Below are 21252 nucleotides of genomic sequence, written 5' to 3'. Positions count from 1 at the left end.
AAAGCTGAGCCGGCAGTCCATCAAACTGCACCCACACATCCGTCAGCCTTGCCTTGACCCGTCCTTCCGCCATGCTAGTGCTAGCTATGAATTCCAGCACTGCCTTCTGTGATTTAGCACGAACCGGCCCCCACTCCACCATACGCTGCAGTTCCAAGGCTGATGGAAAGGTAGTTCTGTAAGAACTAGCCGAAACTTGTTCCACCTTCCAAGGTCATAACCACTCTCTACATCAGAGAGTGGTTATAAGTTCATAACCACTCTCTGATGTAGAGAAGATATATTACTCCCGTTGCGTCAACAGATGCGTATTTTGTGCCAAATTACACACCGACCGACTAAAAACGCCCCCGTCGGTCGGTCTATTATTGTAGTGCGTCTCGCCTTTCTGTGGGGAAAAAAAACTGTCCTTTTTCTGCCGTGTGTGCTAAGCTGAAGGCCTGAAGCCCCTTTTGTTTGCCGCCCTTTTAGTTAGCCTGCTGATCACCCGGCCTTTTGTTTGCCTGGCCTTTTTCCGCTTCGAGCTTTTTGACCCGATACTAAGCAGAACAGCATTAGGAATTGTTTGTTTTCATAATGCTACGGGTGCTAAACTTTAGCATTTGAGATCTGTTTTGAATACAAATGCTAAATTTTAGTACATTAATATCTCTTTTAGTAGCTGCCGAAGGTGGACGAACGTGGTTGGCCGAGCGTGGGGAGGGGTGAGAGAGAAAGTAGCTTGCGAGTGTGGGGGAGAGAGAAATGGGTCGAGAAACCACTTTTAGCGCAGTTTAGCATCTTTGGTGGAATTAAAGTGCCAATACATGCTAAACTTTAGCACAATACTTTTAACAATCCAGTTTATTTCTTTGTTAGCTAAAATTTAGCAAAAAAATGTAATACTAAACTTTAGCAAGGAAAAACAAACGATTAGAGATCGATTATAACACTCAAATTTAATTGGGACTACAGAGTAAGTTTTAGTTTTAGTTAAATTTGAGTTGTGTCTTCGACTATATTTAAAGGGCTAGATGTAAAAAAAACTGTCTTGTCGAGGATAAGATATCGACCTTTGGAGTTTATCGGTCTGCAAGCGCACTAGAGAAAGGCCTCTGATAACTAGGACCTGCTAGTCAGCAGAGGAGATAAGTAATGTCTACTGAAGAACCCATCCTGGCCTCTCTCTACAACTACGAGCGTGCACACACCCAAAAAAGAACGAGAGGTCCAGGGCGCACGTAGCATTGGCCTTTTGTGTTTTTTACTTGCATGCATGCACACTGCAATAAAGGAGATGTATATATTTTTTTTGTCTCCTTCTACCGCGCTCGATCCATCCTTTGGTTTAGATGAAGCTAGCTAGGCATTGGATTCTGCGGGTGTGTTTTGACCCTGCAATAAACAAGAATAGAAGGGAACCTTAACTAGCAGCTAGCTAGGCTTGGAGAGGAGACCTTGGAGAGACTAAACATTGCACACTTGGACTCCTCCTCTGGCACATTTTCTAGATAGGATCACGAACGAGTTAAGTATAGCATATCGGTCCTCGGACAGTAAATGTTACTTATGTTGGCCACTGCAATCAAGTTAGTATTTTTTTTACATCAGTCGTGATCTTCTGAAGAAATGAAAACAAAGGGAGTATTGCAGACCGTCAGAGCTTTAGCAATCGTCCGGCTCCTAGCAGTAAATCTGCCCCCCTCCCCTGTTCAGAGATGAAAGATCCATGCATGCATGCATGCATGTGAGGAGTGCAGATTCCAAGCCTCATCCGGCCGTCTTGCTGTCTGTCTGTCAATCTTGTTATCTTGCTGCGGCTGCCGAAGAATCCTGCCTGGACTTTCTTGGGCGCGTCCTGTGACCTGTGGTCTGCTTGTTTTTCAGCATTTCCTGAACTGTTTTTTTTTCCTTCCTTCAAACCGAGGAGGAATACATTCTTATTTTTCTTTTGGAAAACAAGAGACGAGAGGAGAGGAGGTGAATGAAACCGCCGATCCAAGGGCTTTGACGAGGGGCAATTCGGATAAGGTGAGTTCAAATCTGACGTGTGGTTTATTTACCGGACCAAATACATGGGACACGCAGAGGGATTATTCCAGTGACAAGCAAGAAGAGCTCCCTTAGCGCAGAGGGCAAGCGTCTGGCTGCATTAGTGGGGGCTTCCTTTTGAGAAGGAAAAACAAGAGGAAGCACCAAAGCACAAGCAGAGCAAAGGGGATTTTTTTTAAAAAAAAAATCCCCTGGGAGCCCTTCCCCGCTTTCTCCACTTTTGAGGCCAACCCCTTCCATTCTTTTAGGTCTGTTGTATGCCTCGATGCCAAGAAGGTTGAAGCATTCTTAGGACAAAACAGGGGGGAATTGTCTCTAATGATCATGTCTTAGAAAGAGGAAAGACAGCAGCCAGGAGAGATACACATACTAGCTAGGACACCACCCTATGGTCTGTTGCTTTTATAATCTGGATCGCATGTTAGAGCTCGTCCTAAAACTAATAGAATGTAATAATTGAGCTAACCATAGAGATTCAGGGCAATGCTACTTCCAACAGGTAAACCTATCATATCACCTATCCAATTTCCTGTTCTAAACTTCCAATGTGAACATTGCATTCTACGATGTAAAACAGTGTTTTTATGACTATATGTATGATCTGCTGGAGAACCCATGAGCTGTGGTAAATGACGCAGTACATGCCAGCACATCCCCTTGCATTCATGTCGTTCACCTGCCCATCACTGTCACACGAGACCTGAGAGAGAGGGAAGCAAGACGCTCCAGTGGTAAACAGGGACTCTGAGATGAATGCTGTCACATCCGGAAACCAGGCAGCTCAACTGCTGCCTTGTGCAGGATTACCAGGCTAACTAAGCACCGACAACACCAACCTCACCTACTGTTCTGGGTTGAAATCTTGCGGAAAGTCCTTGCAGGTGGCTTGGCAGGCTAGACTTGACGTTTGCGTTGGCAGGAAGCGGACAATGATTTATTTATTTATTTATTTCTGCAGTAATCTAATCTGTTGCTGCAATCTCCGACCCGTGTCCCAGACTGACTGTACCTGAAACCACTATTGAAACAATCGGTGAGAGCGAGAGAGGAAATTAAAGAGAAACCCGACAAAAAACCAACCAACCAAGCAGCTCTCCGTTCCATATAGCCGCTGCATCAGATCCATTCAAGAACTAGAGCCAAGGCACGAACAATAAATTCCTCTGGCCGGCCTGCCTCATCAGCTCGGTTCAAAAGTCGCAGCGGCAGTAGTAAACTGCAGTGACATACGGAGCACTACTGTACTGTACTGTAGTAACATACTACTACTACTGCTGCTCACAACAAGAACAAGGATACGATAAAAAAAGAACCAAGGCAAAAAGCTAAGCTGTCTTTTGGCAAAATTGTTCTCTTTACATGAGTTGTCGTGGTCAATAATGTCTTTTTTTTTTGCAGCTGCAGGTAGTAGGAGGAGCGCACCAGGATGGCATGCTGTTTTTTTTCTGCAGATGGAGGTGAAGCTAAAGAGGAGAGGCTTTCCCAGTTTCCCTTCCTCGTCTTGGGAAAATGTTGGGTCTTTGACCCTGGGGAGTAGTAGTAGACTAGTAGTAGTAGGTTGCCTAGTTGGTTTGGTGGCGGTAGATGCCATGCCACATTGGCTGCTGCCTGCTGCTGCTGGTGGGTATATAGTTATATACACATTACAGGCTGCAGTGCAGACAGGGCTTGCTGGCGCCTAGTGTGTGTTTGTGCGTCTTCTGCCTTCTGAAGGCACGCACGCACCATTCTGCCCTCCTGCTCTCTCCCCCTCCTCCTTCCCACTCCTGTCTCTCCCCGTCCTCCTCTGCTTGAGCCTTGAGCCATTCAGCAGGTCCAGCAAAATTGTGTGAGCTCGTTTTCTCCGAGGTTCCGCAACCACCCCTGCTATCTTTGCATTGCATGCACCTGGTTTCTTGATCCGTTCTGCGTTTTTTCTTTCCAGTTCCAGTCAGTTTCATTCATTCGCAAGGTCGGTGTCTGGAGAGAAGAAGAGAAATGGCGGCGCTAGAGAGGAGAGGAGGCCACCACACTGCTGCTTTCATCAGAGCAGCGAAGGCCTCCAGTCCTCCTCCTCCTCCAGCGAGGCAGAGGCAGAGGCAGAGGCGCTCCAAGAGGTTGGTATTGGTTGGTCGGGCAGTGCACGGACACGGGCTCGCCGGCGCCGCTCTGCAGATTTCTTCCTTCTCGCCTCGCTACCTTCTCGCGATGCTCACCTAACGATCGAGGAAAACTCTTCTCTTGTTGGCCTGGCTCTGCGTGGCGGCGGCAGCGGTGCCGGTTTGGACGACGACGACGACGACAGAGATGCCAGGGCCGCGCCGCGTTCTCCGCAGAAGGCGTCCAGACAGACCAAGCTGGTACCGAGTTCTTGGCTTTCCGTCCACTACTATGTCTCTTGTCTCTCCTGCACATCTGAACCTTTTGTGCAAATCTGAGGATTGTTTTGCCTTTTCCCGTGATTGTTTTTAGTTTATTTTTTTTTGTCCCAGCAAGAGCAGAAACGCGAGGCCGAGACGGAAGTTCAGCGGCGCAGGAGGAGGAGCGAGGCACACAACTCCCTGAGGAAAGAGGCAAGGGCCTGGAAACCTGCTGCTTGCTGTTGTTCTTCACCGATCCTCCCTCTGTTTTTGTTCTTAGACAACGCGATGAACTAACTGGACTGATAGTCTGAAGCCCCGAGTAGTTTGCTGCTCTGTTTTTTGTTTTCTCTCCTCGAAAGATCGTCGTTCCTTTTTCTCTGCTTCTCGGACTGACATGACATGGCGGTGATGGTGCGCACCGCACGCACGCACACCAACGTGCAGATTCAGCAGCTGGAGACGCGCCTCAGGGATCAGCAGGTGGTGCGCGGCGCACTGGAGAAAGCGCTGGGGCCTGAGCCTGAGCCTGAGCCCGACGACGACGGCGCTGGTCCACGTCCACTCACTCTCCAGAACGAGAGCCCAGCGCTAAAGGTGCCTCCTTCTTCCTTCACCTAATCACCACTCTCGCTTAATCATATCAATCAGCTCAGCTCAGCTCAGCTTGCTCGTTCCTTTGTCCGCCTACTTAGCTGATAAGGGAGGTTGCGACACTGGAGCTGGAGATCAAGCACTTGGAGCACTACCTGCTGGCACTCTACCGGAAAGCATTCGAGCAGCAGCAAGCACCCACCACCACCACCGCGCTGCCGCCTTCAGACGATCGCCGGGACGCGGCGCGCAAGCTGTCGGTGAGCTCACGGCCCGACGACGAGACGCCCAGGGCGAGGGCCCCCGTGATCAGGGGAGGCGGCGGCAACGGGAGGAGGAACGGCGGCACGGCCGACGACTGCTCGCCGTCGTCGACGTGCCCCCGGAGGACGGCCGCGGACTCGGACCCGGCCGGCCTCCGGAGCCAGTCGGCGCTGTCGTTCCGAGGCGCGTGGTCGTCGTCGTCGTCGACGTCGTCCAGGATATCGCCCACGGAGGACAGCCTCGCGCGGGCGCTGCGGTCCTGCCACTCCCAGCCCTTCTCCTTCCTGGAGGTGAATGACCGCCGCGAGTCTCAAATTCAAAATTTTTAATCTTTTGTGACCGTGCTGATTATTTATCGGCCACATGACACAGCAAGGCGAGACGACGGCGCCGTCAGGAGGAGTGGTGAGCCTGGCGGACTACCTCGGCACGAGCGTGGCGGACCACATCCCGGAGACCCCCAGCAACCTGTCGGAGGAGATGGTGCGTTGCATGGCCGGGGTGTACTGCAGGCTGGCCGACCCGCCGCTGCTGGCGCGCCACCGCCCGTCGGCGTCGTCGGCGTCGGCGTCGCTGTCCTCGGCGGCGAGCGCGGTCTCCCCAACACAGTGCCTCGGCGGCGGCGACAACAACACGTGGAGCCCGACCAGCAGCAGCAGCTACCACTGCGGCAGGAGAGACGCCGCCCGGCTAGTCATCAACCCGTTCCGCGTCGAGGGGGTCAAGGAGTTGTTCAGCGGGCCCTACAGCGCCATGGTCGAGGTGCCGGCGATCTCCCGCGACCGCCCCAGGCTCAGGGAGGCCGAGGACCTGCTCCAGACGTACAAGTGAGTCACGCGCCATACCCATTACCCATACCATACACTAGTACAGAGAAGTTCTATAGTGGCGGTTGTAAACCTATTTATAGTGGCGTTTTTCGTAACCGTCAGTGCTAGGGGCCAGTAGAAATCATCATTTGTACAGGCGGGTAACTGAGGACCGCCAGTGAAAATCGATTTTCACTGGCGGTCGGCGTAATAAAACCGCCAGTGAAAATCGATTTTCACTGGCGGTCGACGTAATAAACCGCCAGTGCAAATCGTTTCCAGGAAACATAAAACATATTTTAAAAATAGTTAAAAAATTTATTTTTATTAGGCCCACCCCACCCGCTCGCGCAAGTCGCGGCATTTTTCGCGCAAAATTCGCGCGCTACGCGGTTGTTAGTATTCGAACCGTCGACCTCACCCTCGCGCGTACCCTCCCCTACCACTCCGTCTATGACATGTCTTGTGTCTAGTTTGTAGTTGTTTTCTCCACATATTACAACCATTTGAGTGTAAATTGCTTATTTGAGACCCTAAACGAATTCAAATAAAAAAGTTGTCAACTACAAAGATAAATAACTTTTGAAGTTCTACAACTTTTATTTTGACACTTTTTTCATCCGAGGTAGTTTGCAAAATTTGAATTTTAAATTTGACATACTTAGATTCAATTTTTGAGAACTGAAATGAGTTCAAATAAAAAAGTTGTCAACTACAAAGTTTCATAACTTTTAGAGATCTACAACTTTTATTTTGGTGGTTTTGTCATACGAGGCCGTTTGAAAAACTCGAAAAATTAAGGATAAAAATGATTTCTAGTGGCGGTTTCTTAAGAAAACCGCCACTAGAAATACGATTTCTAGTGGCGGTTCCTTAAGAAAACCGCCACTACAAATCATGGATTTCTACTGGCGGTTTTCTTAAGGAACCGCCAGTAGAAATACGATTTCTAGTGGCGGTTTTCTTAAGGAACCGCCACTAGAAATAACACAGTCGGTGGATAACCGAAACCGCCTGTAAAAATATATCGTCCCCGCAGGCTTTGAGCCTTTTTGTACTAGTTACCATACCATCGGTTGTTCTTGTTCGTCGCATCGCATGCTGCTGCAGTGCTCAGAGCTTCAGGCCAGTGGTGGCATGGCAAGGCATGCATGGCGTGTAGTGCATGTGCATGACGACGACATTCATGGACCATCGGTGCATGTGCGATGCGGTTCTTTTTCTTTCAGGCTGATTCTCTACCGGCTGGAGACGGTGGATCTGAGGCGGATGACGGGCGGGGAGAAGCTCGCGTTCTGGATCAACGTCCACAACGCGCTGGTCATGCATGTAACGTTCTCGACCTTCATTTTCATCTATGGAGCTCGACCGTTTCTGCAACTGAATGATGCTGATGATCGATCCACCACGTAGGCGTACCTCAAGTATGGAGTCCCGCAGCAGAACCAGCTGAAGACGACGACATCACTGCTTGTCAAGGTAAAGCCGAACCACGTACAGTTCCTCCTGATGAGTCATGAACAGCAGCTGGCCGGCAACAATGGCTGACACAGGTACTCCCGTGCAGGCGGAGTGCAAGATCGCGGGGCGCGCCATCAACGCGGCGGCCATCCAGGGGCTGGTTCTCGGGTGCACGGCGCACTGCTCCTCCGGGCATGTAAGTGCCCTCCTCCATCCACCACCATCGCATGCATCCTCCACACCATCATTGGGGGTCAAAGAACGTGCGTGTGCGCAGCGAGGAGCACGAAAATGCGTTGCTATGCTAACCCGTCGCTTTTGTTGGTCGGTGCATCGATCGCGCGCGCAGTGGCTGCGGGCTTTGCTGCGCTACCCGAGGACGACGACGAAGGCGAGCCGGCGGGCGAGCAGAGCCGGGGGCGAGGAGTGGCGAGCCTTCGCCGTCCGCCAGCCGGAGCCCCTTCTGCGTTTTGCGCTCTGCTCCGGGAGCCACTCCGATCCCGCGGTGAGAAAACCAACCAACCAGCACGCCCCTACCCCTTTCGGCGATCCTGTCTCTCTTTTCTTCTTCTTCTTCTTCTTTTTTGGGTGCAAGTGCAATGCAAACACGCAAAAGCTCCGCGTGTCTACGTTTTTATACGCAAAGAGATTAAAGTGGGCACAGATGGCTGACAGAACATAAAGCCTTGAAACCATGGCTGGGCAGTGTTGTTGGTTCCTAGGAACTCTCTCAGACATGATTGAGCTCGATCACCTAGTCTAGTGCATGCATGGAGATGGAGTAGTCATGTCCAGATGTTTCTGAAAGTGGTAGAAGCTGCTGCATGACGCACTGGAAACCAGTCGCCTGTCGCATGGATTGGACGGATGGATCGATGGATGTACGTACGAACACAATGATGATGAAAGGAGCTTTTGCAAAGCACCTATACTTTTGTATCCTTGGTATATGTCTGTTACGTATACCACGCTGTTGGTCATCGATCCAATCCAAGCACTCGACGGACGGCGCATCATGATCATTATATACTGTCTGTTGTTCAGTTCAGAGTCGATCAGTCCGCCCGCCAGTCGTCGCCGGCGGCGCGGCGGATCCAGCCCGCACTGTCTCGATCGACAGCAGGAATGAAGGATGCTCATTGCTCATGCCTGCGCTGCTGTGTGTGTGTGTCCGTGTGGCGTGCAGGTACGGGTGTACTTCCCGAAGCGGCTGGCGCAGCAGCTGGAGGCGGCGCGGGAGGAGTACGTCCGGGCCACGGCGGGGGTGCGGAAGGACGACCGCCGGGTGCTGCTGCCCAGGCTGCTGGACGCCTACGCCCGGGACGCCGGCCTCACCGCGGACCGCCTCCTCGACGCCGTGCAGCGGTGCCTCCCGGAGACGCTGCGGACGGCGGTGCAGCGATGCCGCCGCCGCGGAGACGGGCCCGGTGCCGCGAAGGCAGTCGTCGAGTGGGTGCCCCACCGGCGGAGCTTCCGGTACCTGTTGGCCAGGGACCTCGCCTTCCCGCACCTCAGCCTCAGCTAGCTATAAGCTGCACGTACGTCGTGAAGATGATTCCTCGTACGGTGACTAGTTGAAAGATTGGTAGTTGTGGTGGGGTGTGGATGACTTGATAGATTTTGGTTCTAGATTAATGATAATGATGATGATTGCACATGGTCCATTAGGCACGGGCATTCTTCATCTTAATTTGCGTGTGTGTGTGCTGTAAACAGATGACACATCGAGCTTAGCTTGTAGATATAGCAACAAATGAAAGAGATAAACTAAGTTTGTATTATTGCATTGTACACCACAAAAGTAATTTCACGAGATGATCAAATGGCTGGAGCAAGGAATCAAGGAATGAAACTCTAACAAGCATACCCTAACCACATTTTCCTCAAAAGAAAACACACATAAGATCATCTGCAACAGTACCTTAAATCAATAATATGTCTTAAAATATACGACTCAACTCTACAAAATACTTCAACAATACCTGATTTTATATCTTTATACAAAAAATTATTACAGGGTAGACAATTGCATGTCCCAAATATACTATAACCCGGATTAGTTACCTGTTCGTGTTTTCTATATTGTCTTTGACCTTTTTTTCTAATAATACAATTTATTTTCTAAAATATATGATTTAGGATTTTGTTTTGTAGTCCTAAACACTTTAAATAATATAGTATTTTAATTCTTTAGTACTATTTTGAGGCATCTTGTTAGAGCTCTAACTAGCTTACTACAAAGACATTATTAAAAGACAGGCACTAAGCTACTCAGGCAGCATTGAGCCACCGTGCAAAAGAAAAAAAAGTCAGTCAGCCAGCCCAATTTCTCTTACAATAGTTAACAGGCCCAAGCCCATAGAACGCGGGTGCACACAGCAAACGCTGGCGGTGGGCCCCACCGGCAGCGGATACGCCTCGGCCTCGGCCTCGGCCCTCGACGTCTCCACAGCCACGAACACGGCACTAGCTGGCCGCGTGCACCCCGCGACGAAGCCGGCGTTGGCCACCCACCACCACAGCGCACGCGTCGCTGTCGCGCGCCTGGGGTTTTCCTAGGGTTTTGTTTTTACCAACCCCAGCCGGGGGAGCGCGGAGGTGGCGGCGGCGGCGGAGATGGACGGGGAGGAGATTGGCCTGGTCCTCGCCCGCGCCTCGGACCTCCGCACCAGGATATCGGCCTGCGCCGCTGCCGCGGCGGGGGCGCCGGGTCCGCGGCGGGACGATGAGGAGGCAGCGAAGCGGTTGGACGCGGCGGAGGGCGATGAGGAGGGAGCCGAGGAAGAGGAGGATGAGGAGGAGGAGGTGGAGAGCCTTGTCGGCATCAGCGACGCGCTCGAGTCGCTCGAGCGGCAGCTCGCCGCCCTTCAGGTCTGTGGATTGTCTAACCACCCAGTCCTTGCTTTCACGGATTTTTTTATAGTAGCTCGTGGTCGATCTGTTGGTGCCTTTTCTGCTTGGATTTGGAAACTAATATATTTTGATCATGAATTAATGCTACCGAAACAGGGCATAGTGATAAGAGCATACTAAATGCAGGTGCAGGGCATTAGTGGACTAACCGTGTGCTGGCTCATAGGATGTTTCAGTTTGCTCCAGTTCATGAGTCTGTTTTTTAGGCATGTAAATTGCCTGCCATTACTAGTAGCAGATAGGAGTTGGCATGCAGTTATCTAAACATTTCCATTGCTAGCTGTATCGAGCTGTGAAATTTGCTCCAATTTGAGTTGATCATGAGCATGCATTTTTTTTTCTGAGGGAAATTGCCTGCCGTGCCTACCACTGGTAGGCAGGGTTCACCAAATCGGTGGGGCTTCAAAAACCGACCAGGACCGATTAGCGATTAATCGTGATTTATCGGCATAAACCGGTAAAAACCGGCCAAATCCAAATTCAAACCATTTATTGAATCCGCTCGATTTGACATCGATTTATTGGCTGATATGACCAATTAATCGGTTCCAGAACTGATAAACCGACAGCACATCAGGTAAAACATAATCTCTTGTTTTTGCAAATAAAAACATGTTTAGGTCTCAACAATTGAACAAAAAAATGCCCCAAATGTTATCACAAGTCCAATAACAACATTTACCCGTGGTAATTTAAAAAGATTTCAAGTGAAAAGAGAAAAAAAATCCCCCTAACCCTAGCTCCTGTTCGACCGCCGACTAATCAGTCCCACACATCGATTTATCGGTTTTGGTGAGCGGTTAATCAACAATCTTAACCGATTAGCCGGTTGGGCCTTCGTTCCATCCAGCCCATATAGCAGTTTTTTTTTTCCGAAACTTTGATTATTTTTAGTTTGAAATCCATTGCGTATTTTGAAATTTGGTTTCAGCAGAAAGTATTCAAATAGTTATCAAAAGTTCAATAACAACATTTAATTAGTGGTCCAAATGCATTACATGACACGGCATGGTTCAAATATATTACATGTCTCACTTTTATAGTTCACACATAACATTGAAGATACAATAAACCTTCCGCCTCTAACACACACACGCACGCACGCGGCACGCACGCACACGCACGCACGCTGCACGCACACAGACACACACACACACACATCGTAGCAAGCTTTCATATCAAGTTTTGTTACATCTAGGTTGAGGGGCAGTTAGGTTGATGACAATGGCTTTAAGAACCATTTTTTTGTTAGATCTTAGTATTACTGTTTAATATTTTTTATAACTATGACTATCTAGTGAGGACAAAAGCTTTTTCTTCAAATCATTATAGGGCGCCCGAATGGCACCTAATGTTCTAGTTATCTATTATTACAAGTATTTTATCCCATATTGCATGTAGCATTGGTAATTTGAAAAGATTTCTAGTGAAAAGTAGAACCCCCCCCCCAAACCCTAGCCCCTACTCGGCTGCCGGCTAATCAGTCATACACATCGATTTATCATCTTTGGGGAGCGGCTAATCAGTAATCCTAGCCAATATATCGGGTTTTCTTTTTTTTTCTTTTCCCGAAAACTTCCATGATTTTTAGTTTGAAATCCGTTGTGTATTTTGAAATTTGGTTTCAGAAGAAAGTATTCAAATATTCCATAGTATTTATACAAAAAATGGCATCAAAAGTTTTCAAAATATATAAATTCTACCAAATTCAAAAGCCAAAACTGGTGTGTTGGCATTACCGCCCGGTGCCGATTACCGGTTAGCCGGCCTGCTAGCCAGATTAATCAACCGGTTTGGTGACCCTTGCTGATAGGGGATTGTTGTCACTTGGCGACTAAATCTATCGTTTATTACTTGCATTAAAGATTTAGGCATTCAGGGATGTTCTGCCCAGTCTTTTGCGAGTAATTGGATCCATTGAGCTCCTGTCGTTCACAAATACTGGTTCGATTTTTTTCTTAACGATGATAACATTCTTGCCAGAAATTTGGGCATGATGTGCAGAAAGGGGCATAAACATTGTAACGCGGGCTTTCATTGCTAGTGTTGCTTGTTAGTCAATTGTTTATATGAGATTTATAACACATCACATTTATTTTGCTATGTTATGTTATGTTTATCGCACCGACAGTGGGTTTCTTTTGGTGACCTCACACCGGTGAGCTACTTACTGGCTGTGGTAGTTGAGGGTGTGTTGTTTCCTGTTACTGTTAATGATTGCGTGGATTATTGATTCAATGCTTGTGTTGAGACTGTTTCAAAATCATCATCTACCTGCTAACACCTTAACAAACGCCGCTGCCAGGATCTCCAGCACCAACAAAGATACGAACGGGAAACCATCTTGAGCCAGATCGACCGAAGCCGGAGGTCCCTGCTTGCCAAGCTCAGAGAGTACAAAGGGCAGGACTGCGAGGTGATCCACGAGGCTGCCGCCTTCGCTGGCGAGAGAATAGAGCGCGACGACAGCCTCGTCCTGCCTCCTTACTCGGACCATGTCACCAACTCGTTCGCGCTCGACGACCTGTACCCTCTGAGCTACATGTCCAAGCCCAAGCGCCTGCACACTCAACCAGACTCCGAGGACGACGGGACTGCGCAGGACGACGCGAGAAGGAACGGGCGTGAGAGCAGAGATACCAGGGCCTCGAAACGCGGCTCGGGAGGCGGAGGGGGAGGAGGAGGAGGAGGAGGCATCGGAGCCTTCATGGGATGGGTGGCTAAAACGGCGGTCATGGTGGTGGGCGCCGTCTGTGTCATGAAGGCCGCTGGATACGAGTCCGTGACGTGGAGGAACGGCGGCGCCAGGCTGGACATTGCGGGTCTGTTCGGTGGCGGTGGTGGTAAGCAGGCGGTGGCGGCGGGCGGCGGAGATGAGCGGCGCGCTCCTCTGCGGTGCCCTCCCGGCAAAGCGATGGTGGTCGAGAACGGCAGGGCGCGTTGTGTCGTGAAGGAAAGGGTGGAGGTGCCGTTCGACGCCGTCCTGGCACCGCCGAGTTCGAGGTACGGTTTAGGCTGAAGCCCACTCTCCCCCGCTGCGCCCGCGCCTGTGTGTGTGAATAGTAGTAGTAGGGTGTAGCTCTATCTATGTGGTGCGGGAGTTGCTTAGTAGCTGCTGGGGAACGGTTCTTTGTAGAACGTGTTGCTGGGAGCTTTGTTTGTTAATTCTGCGTTTGGTGCTGAGCATTGGGCAGCCTGGAGATGTTGAGGCTATGTATCATGGAGAAGAATAAACCCTTGTGCTCTCACACTGGCGTTGTGGTGAGCAGTGAGCTCTTCTATTATCCGGCATGTCTGGCACTATATGAGCCAATCACTGTACCATTGAAAATTCCCCCGTGTTGTTTACTCTGCTTCTGCTGGGCCCATGGTTAGTAGTAGTACTCGGCATTCAGGTCCAGGCTGGGTCTCAAGTCCTAGGTATGCGAACCACGAGGTAGAGCAGCAGTAGGCTGGCCGTGCCCGTGCCCGTGCCCTGATTCGATTTGCCTTCCTTGTCCAGCAGTATTCAGCGCCAGCGTTGTACTGGCAGTGATGAATGGTGATAGATAGAAGAAGATGACCATAGCCGAGCCGCGTCCGGGCAGGATGCTGCGCCGTCCGTTCGCCGCGCCGCATCCTACTACTCTTGACTTTCTGATGAGTACTACTACTAGTAGTAGTTCGTAAACATGTAGCTCGGCCGCCAATCGCAACGCATGGTCTCTTGCAGCTTGCACACTTTTGCGGCAGCAGCACACACAGGTGAAAGGCCATCCCTATTCCCATCCAGTTGACATGCTTGACTCGAGACCCGTGCCACCGTAGCACAGCAACAGCAAAGCGCAACGATACGGTTGGCGCACACGGCGAACAGAGGCCTCTTTGCGCTCTTGTTCTTTCCAGCTAGCGGTGGCGCACGCGCATGCGTGTGCAGATGAAGTAGCGCGCGGTGTCTGCTCGCCGCGCCGCGCTCTACATACACTAGTACAGCTGTAGCATCGGCATCGGCATCTGTCCGCCGCCTGCATTGCCATTGCGTGGCATGCATGGACGGCGATGGAGTTGGCTAGGGACTCGTGCCACCACCAACGCCTGCCCGACTTCACTACTTGGCGGTCCGGGGTCTAGAGCGAGCAGCTGCGGTGCCTATATACTTGTGCTGTCCGTCCGTGTGCCTCCGCCGCGTCCACCGTTCGCGTGCACGCACGTGTGACTGATTACCGGGGCCAGGTGGGTGTAGACCAAAAGCGAGAGCCCACGAATGCCTTTTTTTCCCATGTTGGGCTTGCCTTTTGAAACTACAATATATCTATGACGGCAGGTGCAAAACATTAGTATTTTACAATATATACTATATTATTTATATAGTGGAGTTTAAAATAAGGAGTGTGATAGAGAACGCGAGATAGTCTAAGAGATGTTACGTTACATTTATAACGAAATGATAACAAGAGAACTAGAGAGAATGGAAATGGACTGCTCACTGATAGCCGACTGAAAGTGGGTTGCTCAGAGTCCAAGATAGTTTGTGAAAAAAAAAGAAATAGACCAAATATTAAATATATATACTCCCTCCGCCATAGTATATAAGGTGTAACGACTTTTTTTTATTAGCCCATGACATAAGGCGTGTTCTTCTAAACATGTATACATCGATGCAACAGTATAGAAAAAAACTAAATACATTTCGTGTTCTTTAAGTCAGATGTGGTTACACCTTATATATTGGAATAGAGAGAGTATACTATAAGGCTTTTAGTTGATTATATGTGACCTTGTATATTATTAACCTTGCTCAAAGACATACAAATGTGGTATCGATAGATCTAGTTTTTTTTCTCCATTGCTTATGAAAATGCAATAATTCATAGAGTCAATGATGCGCTAGAGAGATAGGTGTGCACCACATACCAGACACTAGACATGTCCTATGATGCATCGGATGCTGCACTAGATAGGATACTCAGAGAGGTTGTAGTGTAAGTTGGAGAACACTAGAAGGCATCGAGTTAGTCCAATAGTATATGAGATAATAGTCTCTAATGACCGACAACGACTAGGACCAAAAGGCTACTTGACATGGACGCACTAGACCTGTCTGATGGGTGCACCAGACGTGTTCGATGAGGTACACTCTAGACATGTTTGGTGACTAGGCAGGAAATGTGTGTAGCCTTCAATGGCTATGTGGTGTGGGACTATACATACCTTATTTATATCGGCCATTTGAGAGGTGTAGTAGTTGAGGAACCTATCTAGTAAATCAAGACTCATTTACATTAGGCTACCTCCATCAGGATGCGACTACGCCCGCACATGTAAGTTGGAGAACACTAGAAGGCACCAAGTGTCGGCGTTTCGGATCCGGGGGGTTCCTGGACCGACGAGTGAATTGTCGCTGCGTGTCCCTGCCCAGATGAGTTGGCGCGGGATGGAACACAAGAGGTGGGACAAGCCTTGTATTATCCTGCACCAGGGGTGCCGCTCGCAGTAGGGGTTACAAGCGCGTCGCGTGAGGGAGAGAGGGACACAGAGCTCGTCCGCCGCTTCCCTCGCGTGAACCCCCCTCATGGTGGCCTTGGACATCCCTTTTATAGAGGCAAGGAGAGGATCCAAACGTACAACGGGGGGCGTTGCTATGCGCTAACGTGTCCGACAGTGGAGTGCCTAAGCCCTGTGTACATGCCAACGTGGCCGTTGGGGGAGAGCTTGGGCCCTGTACATGTGATGGCGTGGCCGCCGGAGGAGCGCCTGAGTCCTGTAGGAGCACAGCTGGCAGCGCGGTGAGGATCCTGCTGACGTCTCCTTGTTGTCGTAAGGGGCTGAGAGCCACCGGCGTCATGGTGCACGCGAGGCACCATCATTACCCGTCGCCGGGGTAAGCCAGATGGGACGCCTGTCTTGTTCCTTGTAGCCTGAGCAGGCTAGGAATAGGGAAATGATGCATCCCATATTAGCGCGGTCATTCCGAGCCCAGGGTCGGCCGAGGCGGAGACTTCTCTTGAGGCCGACGTCGGGGTCGGGCGAGGACGCGATTCCTTCCGAGACCGGGGTCGAGGCCGAGTCCGGGGGTCGGGCGAGGCGGAGGCCTCCTCCCGAGGCCGGAGCCTGAGGTCGGGCGAGGCGGAGACCTCCTCCCGAGGCCGGAGCATGAGGTCGGGCGAGGCGGAGCTTCCTGTTGCGCTCGAGGCTGAACTCGGTGATTGATCGTGACTTGTTGTCAGTCGTTGCCGGGGTGGCTGACACGGCAGTCGGAGCGGAGCGAGCGGTGCTGTTTTCCTGTCATGTCAGACAGTAAAGAAGAGGGGCGAAGTGACTGCGGTCACTTCGGCCTGCCCGTCTGAGGCGCGTGTAACAGGACACGGCGTCAGGCATCCCCTGCATTTAATGCGCCTGCGAAGCGGTCGGTTGGTGAGGCGGTATGGCCAAGGTTGCTTCACAACGAAGCCTGCCCGAGCCGGGCTTCGGGAGAGCCGAGGGGGCGCCCGCTGCCTGAGGAGGCCCTTGGGCGAGGCGTGAACTTGTCAGGGACTACTGTTCCAACCCGAGGCTGGGCTCGAGTGAGATCGCGTCTCTCGGGTAGACGAAGTCTTGGCTTGAACCGCACCCGTCAGTTGGTCTGAGGGTGTTTACCAGCCATGATTAGAAGCGTTGGGGGTACCCCTAATTATGGTACCCGACACCAAGTGAGTCCGATAGTATATGAGATAATAGTCTCTAATGACCGACAACGACTAGGACCTAAAAGCTACTTGACGTGGAGGCACTAGACGCAGGGACGGAGCCAGAAAAAAGTTTAGGAGGGACCGAACTAAATTACTGCAGTATAAAAACTCATTCTACATTATATTGTATACATTTTAGATTAGGGGAGGCTATAGTGGGGCTCCATGGGATCCGAAACGGTAGGGGGGGCTCGAGCCCCGCCCGCCCCACCGCTAGATCCGTCCCTGACTAGACGTGTCTGATGGGTGCACCAGACGTGTTCGATGAGGTACACTCTAGACATGTTTGTTGACTAGGCAGGAAATGTGTGTAGCCTTCAATGGCTATGTGGTGTGGGACTATACATACCTTATTTTTTATCGGCCATTTGAGAGGTGTAGTAGTTGAGGAACCTATTTAGTGAGTCGAGACTCATTTACATCAGGTTACCTCCAGCAGGATGCAACTAGGGCCGCGCATGCGGATTTTGAGTAAGAAATGAGCATTGTTCACGCGTGCAACCAGATGGCGCACGCATGCGGTCGCGCAAAAAATGCAGGTGCTCTCTCCGCGTCGCGCGTATTCGCGAGGTTCTCCGCATTGCGGAAAAATGACATGTCTCGGCGATGCGCGGTGCCACCCGAAGCCTTGATATTTGCGAGCGAGCTGATATTTCATGGATGCGCTACCGTTGGCGCGATCTGCTAGAACCGGTCTCCGTTTGCGCAACGAATTGCATCGCGCAACCATCCCATTTTTCGCATTGCTGGGTACATCCTTAGCTCTATATATCTAATACCGTTCGTAACAGACCTGTTTGCACAGTGAAGTTTAATACAAGGGATAAGATAGAATAGTTGGGGGGACAGCCTAAGTGCTAAAAAAAATACCTTGGTAATTATTATAGGTGATTTGAGAAGTGTTTAAGTTGGTTAGGCCATTGCTTATAGTGCTTGCTGTAGGTCTAGATCTAGTATTTAGTTAAGTTTGTATATATCAAATCACTTGGTGCTTACGCGCTATATTAGGTGGAGTTTGCAGTCTTCTTACGGGATTACATGAACTATGGTTACGTTGTTGTGACCAGCATCGTGTGCTGGTCCGAGAGAGACAAGACATTTGACCTCCTAAAACCTAGGGTGTCCGGTTTCGCCATCGCCAAGAGGGTTCGTCCGTCCGTGTTTGGCCGTCCAGTAACGGAAGCCACTTGCTGTTTGTTGCTCCACGAAACGGCACAGAGCTTCTGGCTGGGGTGCGAGCTGCGACTGCGACACGGGAGGGGAGGGACGATACGACATGCAACTACGCAAGTGAGTTGTGGAGCGATCTTGGTAAGACCATGAATCATCGCTATTCATTTTTTACATTTGTATTCACGTTTCGTCCATGACTTGCACGTGCAGTGATCAGGGCCTCCCCTCGATGAGAATCTGACGGTGCCTGCCTGGAATTTCCTCTGTCCGTCCCGACTCCAGGCGTCCTCGTCCTCTGCTTCCAGTTCCAGAGCCAATTCAATGGCAGCGAATCCGTTCCCGTCCGTCTGAGCCCGACCCGCCTACTCACTCGGGGATCGCGGTGAGGTCCGACGCGAACCGCACGAGGCGCCTGCCGGGGCGCGCGGGCCGCCGCACCGGTGGCGCCGCCAAGGCCGTCGACTTCTGCTGCTCGCGCTCCTCCTCCTCGTCCTCCGGCGGTGGCGCGAAGACGAGGGGCGCGACGACGGCGCCGCGCCTCCGCCTTCCCGGCGCGGCGGAGGCGGATGCGGAGGCCCGGGAGGAGAGCGCGGCCGAGGCCCGGACGGCGAGCGCGGCGACCTCCTCGCGCCGCAGGCCGCGGCGGCGCGCGGCGGCCGGGAGCACGAAGTAGAGCTGCCCCGCGCGGAGCGGCTCCGCGTGGGGCACCGCCGGCGGGGCCGGGCCCTCGAAGCCCATCCCGTCCGCGTCGCACAGGAGCCAGCCATCGCCGCCGTCGGCGGCGGCGGAGGCGTCCTCCAGCACGCGCGCGGCCGTCGTCGCCGGGAAAGGGTACTCCCGCATGTCGCCGCTGGGCATGAGCACCAGCGCCGTGCCGCACTTGCAGCTGGGCGCCGCCGCCCGCGCGGCCTCGGCGCCGGCCGTCCCGCCGAGCGACACGCACAGGCCCATGGGTGGTGGGAGGGTCCGGTCGGGTGTACAGTGTGTTGAAGTGTGTCGGTTGGGCGAGGGTTAGGTTGCTAATGCCGCTGCCGGCGCCGTTGTGGCGGGGATGAGAATGGCGGTGGAGGCGGCGGGGCGGGTGATTTATAGGCGCGTGGTGGAGTGGAGGTGGACTTGGTGGAGACGGGTAGGGGGAGGATTTAATTTGTCGCCTAGCGGAGGACTGGGAGGGGTCAGGGAGCATGACAGGCTGGGGTGCCGGCTCCTTTACTCCATTGGTGGTCATATTATGCATGCATGCATGCCTAGAAATCAGTGATGACCAACCAGGGTCCCATGGCAATGGCAAGGGAAGGGACGGACACCTTGGACTGATGCGAGTGACCCTGCTGTTGCCGGTGCATGACTAGAAAAACCACGCATGACGACGACACTGGAGCGGACCCTGCTGTTGCCGGTGCAGCAGCCTAGCCTACGTGTGCGAGCTAGGATCACAAGAGCAAAGCGACAGTGGTGGCCCGGCGTCCCGCGACACGTGACGTGACCCCACGTACGTACGTGGCGGCGTGCATGCGGCTTCCGGGAGCGCCCCAGCCGGCGTGTGGAAGGACACGTCGCCCACGAGCTGGGACGAGAGGAGGGTGGGGGGCCTCACACTCACGTGGCTGTGCCTGTGCCTGTCCTCTCCCTCCCTGCGGTCCTCTCGACGTACCGTGGAGTCTGCCAGTCTGGAGTAAATTGCTGCTAAAGCGGGAGGGGATGTCAGAAACGACAGTGCTATGAATGCCTGGCTAGTGAAGTTGTTAGTTCGTTCGTGGTTAACAAGTTAATTAGAAGCTGCTTGCTTGTACTATAGTAGTGTCGAAGTTGCTGTTGTAGTGTTGTCTGAAGAAGAGTGGAGGCGGGAAGTGTGTTGGTGGGCTTGGCCCAGGTGGGACTAGGGGCTCGGCCCAGTTGGCGTACGTGTCGGTGACAGTGCCTTATACGTACGTACCTAACCCCGTCATATATATGTTGAGAATGAAACTAATATAAACTCAACACTCCATTCTCTTCAGAGTTCTTCCCCAAATCCTATTTCGATTATTTGTGGGCACCATCGAGTAATGCTCTTGCTATATGTAGTTACAATGCACTACACAACAAGATCAGGAGTCTGGATTTCGATTGTAACGAAATGAAATGAAACAGCAGCAACAAACGCCGCCCGCCAGCCTAATTATTGCGCATCCTATTTCGGTTGCATTGGATTTGGAGCTGTGGATCGATGAAATGAAACAGCAACAAACTGTGCCTCGATCGTCAACCAGGGGTGCGTGCCACGCGACAACGAGGTACGACCACCAGACCAACCACCCCCACGCCAGCTGGAGAGAGAGGCAGCGGGGCGCTGGTCCCGCTCGTTGCCGCGGCGCGTATGTAGACGGCGCCGGTACGGTGCGCTAGGAGGAGCGTGATGAGCGGCGCCATGCCGTCGGCGAGAGGGCGTGGTGCACGCGCACCGCCACGGTGGAGGCCGGCCGCCTCGGATCGAGCGGAGGTCCTGTTAGCTACCTATGGAAGGAAGGAAGAATTCTGGGAAGGATACGGAAGGGAGGGAGTTCAGGAGAAGGAGAAGAAGGTAGACGAGGAAGGCATGCATTTCCATAGAGTTTCAGATAGTGTTCATTACAAGCATAATCCCTGAAGACAGACATCATCTCCTACATATACTTCACACACACGGGGACCCACCAGGCAGACTAACAGATAGATAAACCCACCACACAGAGACCTGCATCAAGCTCACTCCGGACCACTCGTACGGACATTAGGACGACGCTTGCGAGCTCCTTGGTGAGTGGTTTCCTTTGTGTGCACCGGCAACGGAGGTGTAACGTTCCCCGGCTCTTCAAGACCTGCTTGACCCCAAGCAGGGGCGAATGGAAAGCACTGTTGGAGAGCTTCACGGTCCTCCCAAGTGGCGAGATCGAGCGGTAGGCCAGATCATTCCACAAGCACTTGCTGGATAAGGTGATT

The 21252-nt window shown here is 51.9% G+C and overlaps 3 protein-coding genes across 6 annotated transcripts; 2 read left to right on the top strand and 1 right to left on the bottom strand.

The window, feature by feature from the left end:
- Nucleotides 1-3652: 3652 nt before the first annotated feature.
- Nucleotides 3653-9289, top strand: LOC100382699 (uncharacterized). 4 transcript variants are annotated; one of them, XM_008653446.4, is made up of 12 exons: nt 3653-3844; nt 3956-4127; nt 4283-4370; nt 4503-4583; nt 4818-4967; nt 5066-5518; nt 5601-6055; nt 7267-7366; nt 7451-7516; nt 7605-7694; nt 7848-8003; nt 8685-9289. In XM_008653446.4, exons 2-12 carry the CDS (start codon nt 4009-4011, stop codon nt 9021-9023), a joined length of 2097 nt encoding a protein of 698 aa, XP_008651668.1. In that variant the 5' UTR covers nt 3653-3844; nt 3956-4008; the 3' UTR covers nt 9024-9289. The 4 variants fall into 4 exon arrangements, with proteins under 4 accessions (XP_008651668.1, XP_020396213.1, XP_020396214.1 ...); XM_020540624.3 differs by having other exon boundaries at nt 3653-3857; NM_001175423.1 differs by having other exon boundaries at nt 3719-3879; nt 8685-9152.
- Nucleotides 9290-10020: 731 nt separating this feature from the next.
- LOC100216877 (Plastid division protein PDV2) lies at nt 10021-13738 on the top strand. The gene is made up of 2 exons (NM_001143265.1): nt 10021-10369; nt 12717-13738. The coding sequence occupies exons 1-2, from the start codon at nt 10115-10117 to the stop codon at nt 13428-13430; spliced, it is 969 nt and encodes a 322-aa protein (NP_001136737.1). The 5' UTR covers nt 10021-10114; the 3' UTR covers nt 13431-13738.
- A 4652-nt stretch (nt 13739-18390) lies between these two features.
- Nucleotides 18391-19344, bottom strand: LOC100274805 (uncharacterized). Its single transcript, NM_001149081.1, has one exon. The coding sequence runs from the start codon at nt 19240-19242 to the stop codon at nt 18658-18660; it is 585 nt and encodes a 194-aa protein (NP_001142553.1). The 5' UTR covers nt 19243-19344; the 3' UTR covers nt 18391-18657.
- Between the last annotated feature and the right edge of the window lie 1908 nt (nt 19345-21252).

Source organism: Zea mays, chromosome 7 (genome assembly GCF_902167145.1).
Source record: "Zea mays cultivar B73 chromosome 7, Zm-B73-REFERENCE-NAM-5.0, whole genome shotgun sequence".
In the NCBI taxonomy this organism is placed as follows: domain Eukaryota; kingdom Viridiplantae; phylum Streptophyta; class Magnoliopsida; order Poales; family Poaceae; genus Zea; species Zea mays.
The sequence above is the reverse complement of the archived record's forward strand: the minus strand, read 5'-3'. Positions and strand labels throughout refer to the sequence as shown.

Excerpts from the sequence above, each read along its gene's own strand:
- LOC100382699 (XM_008653446.4), top strand. The coding sequence starts at position 4,009 with ATGGCGGCGCTAGAGAGGAGAGGAGGCCACCACACTGCTGCTTTCATC. Across the intron at positions 7,367-7,450 it reads ACAACGCGCTGGTCATGCAT|GCGTACCTCAAGTATGGAGT; the intron begins GTAACGTTCTCG and ends TCCACCACGTAG. Across the intron at positions 8,004-8,684 it reads GGAGCCACTCCGATCCCGCG|GTACGGGTGTACTTCCCGAA; the intron begins GTGAGAAAACCA and ends TGTGGCGTGCAG.
- LOC100216877 (NM_001143265.1), top strand. The coding sequence starts at position 10,115 with ATGGACGGGGAGGAGATTGGCCTGGTCCTCGCCCGCGCCTCGGACCTC. Across the intron at positions 10,370-12,716 it reads GGCAGCTCGCCGCCCTTCAG|GATCTCCAGCACCAACAAAG; the intron begins GTCTGTGGATTG and ends CGCCGCTGCCAG.
- LOC100274805 (NM_001149081.1), bottom strand. The coding sequence starts at position 19,242 with ATGGGCCTGTGCGTGTCGCTCGGCGGGACGGCCGGCGCCGAGGCCGCG.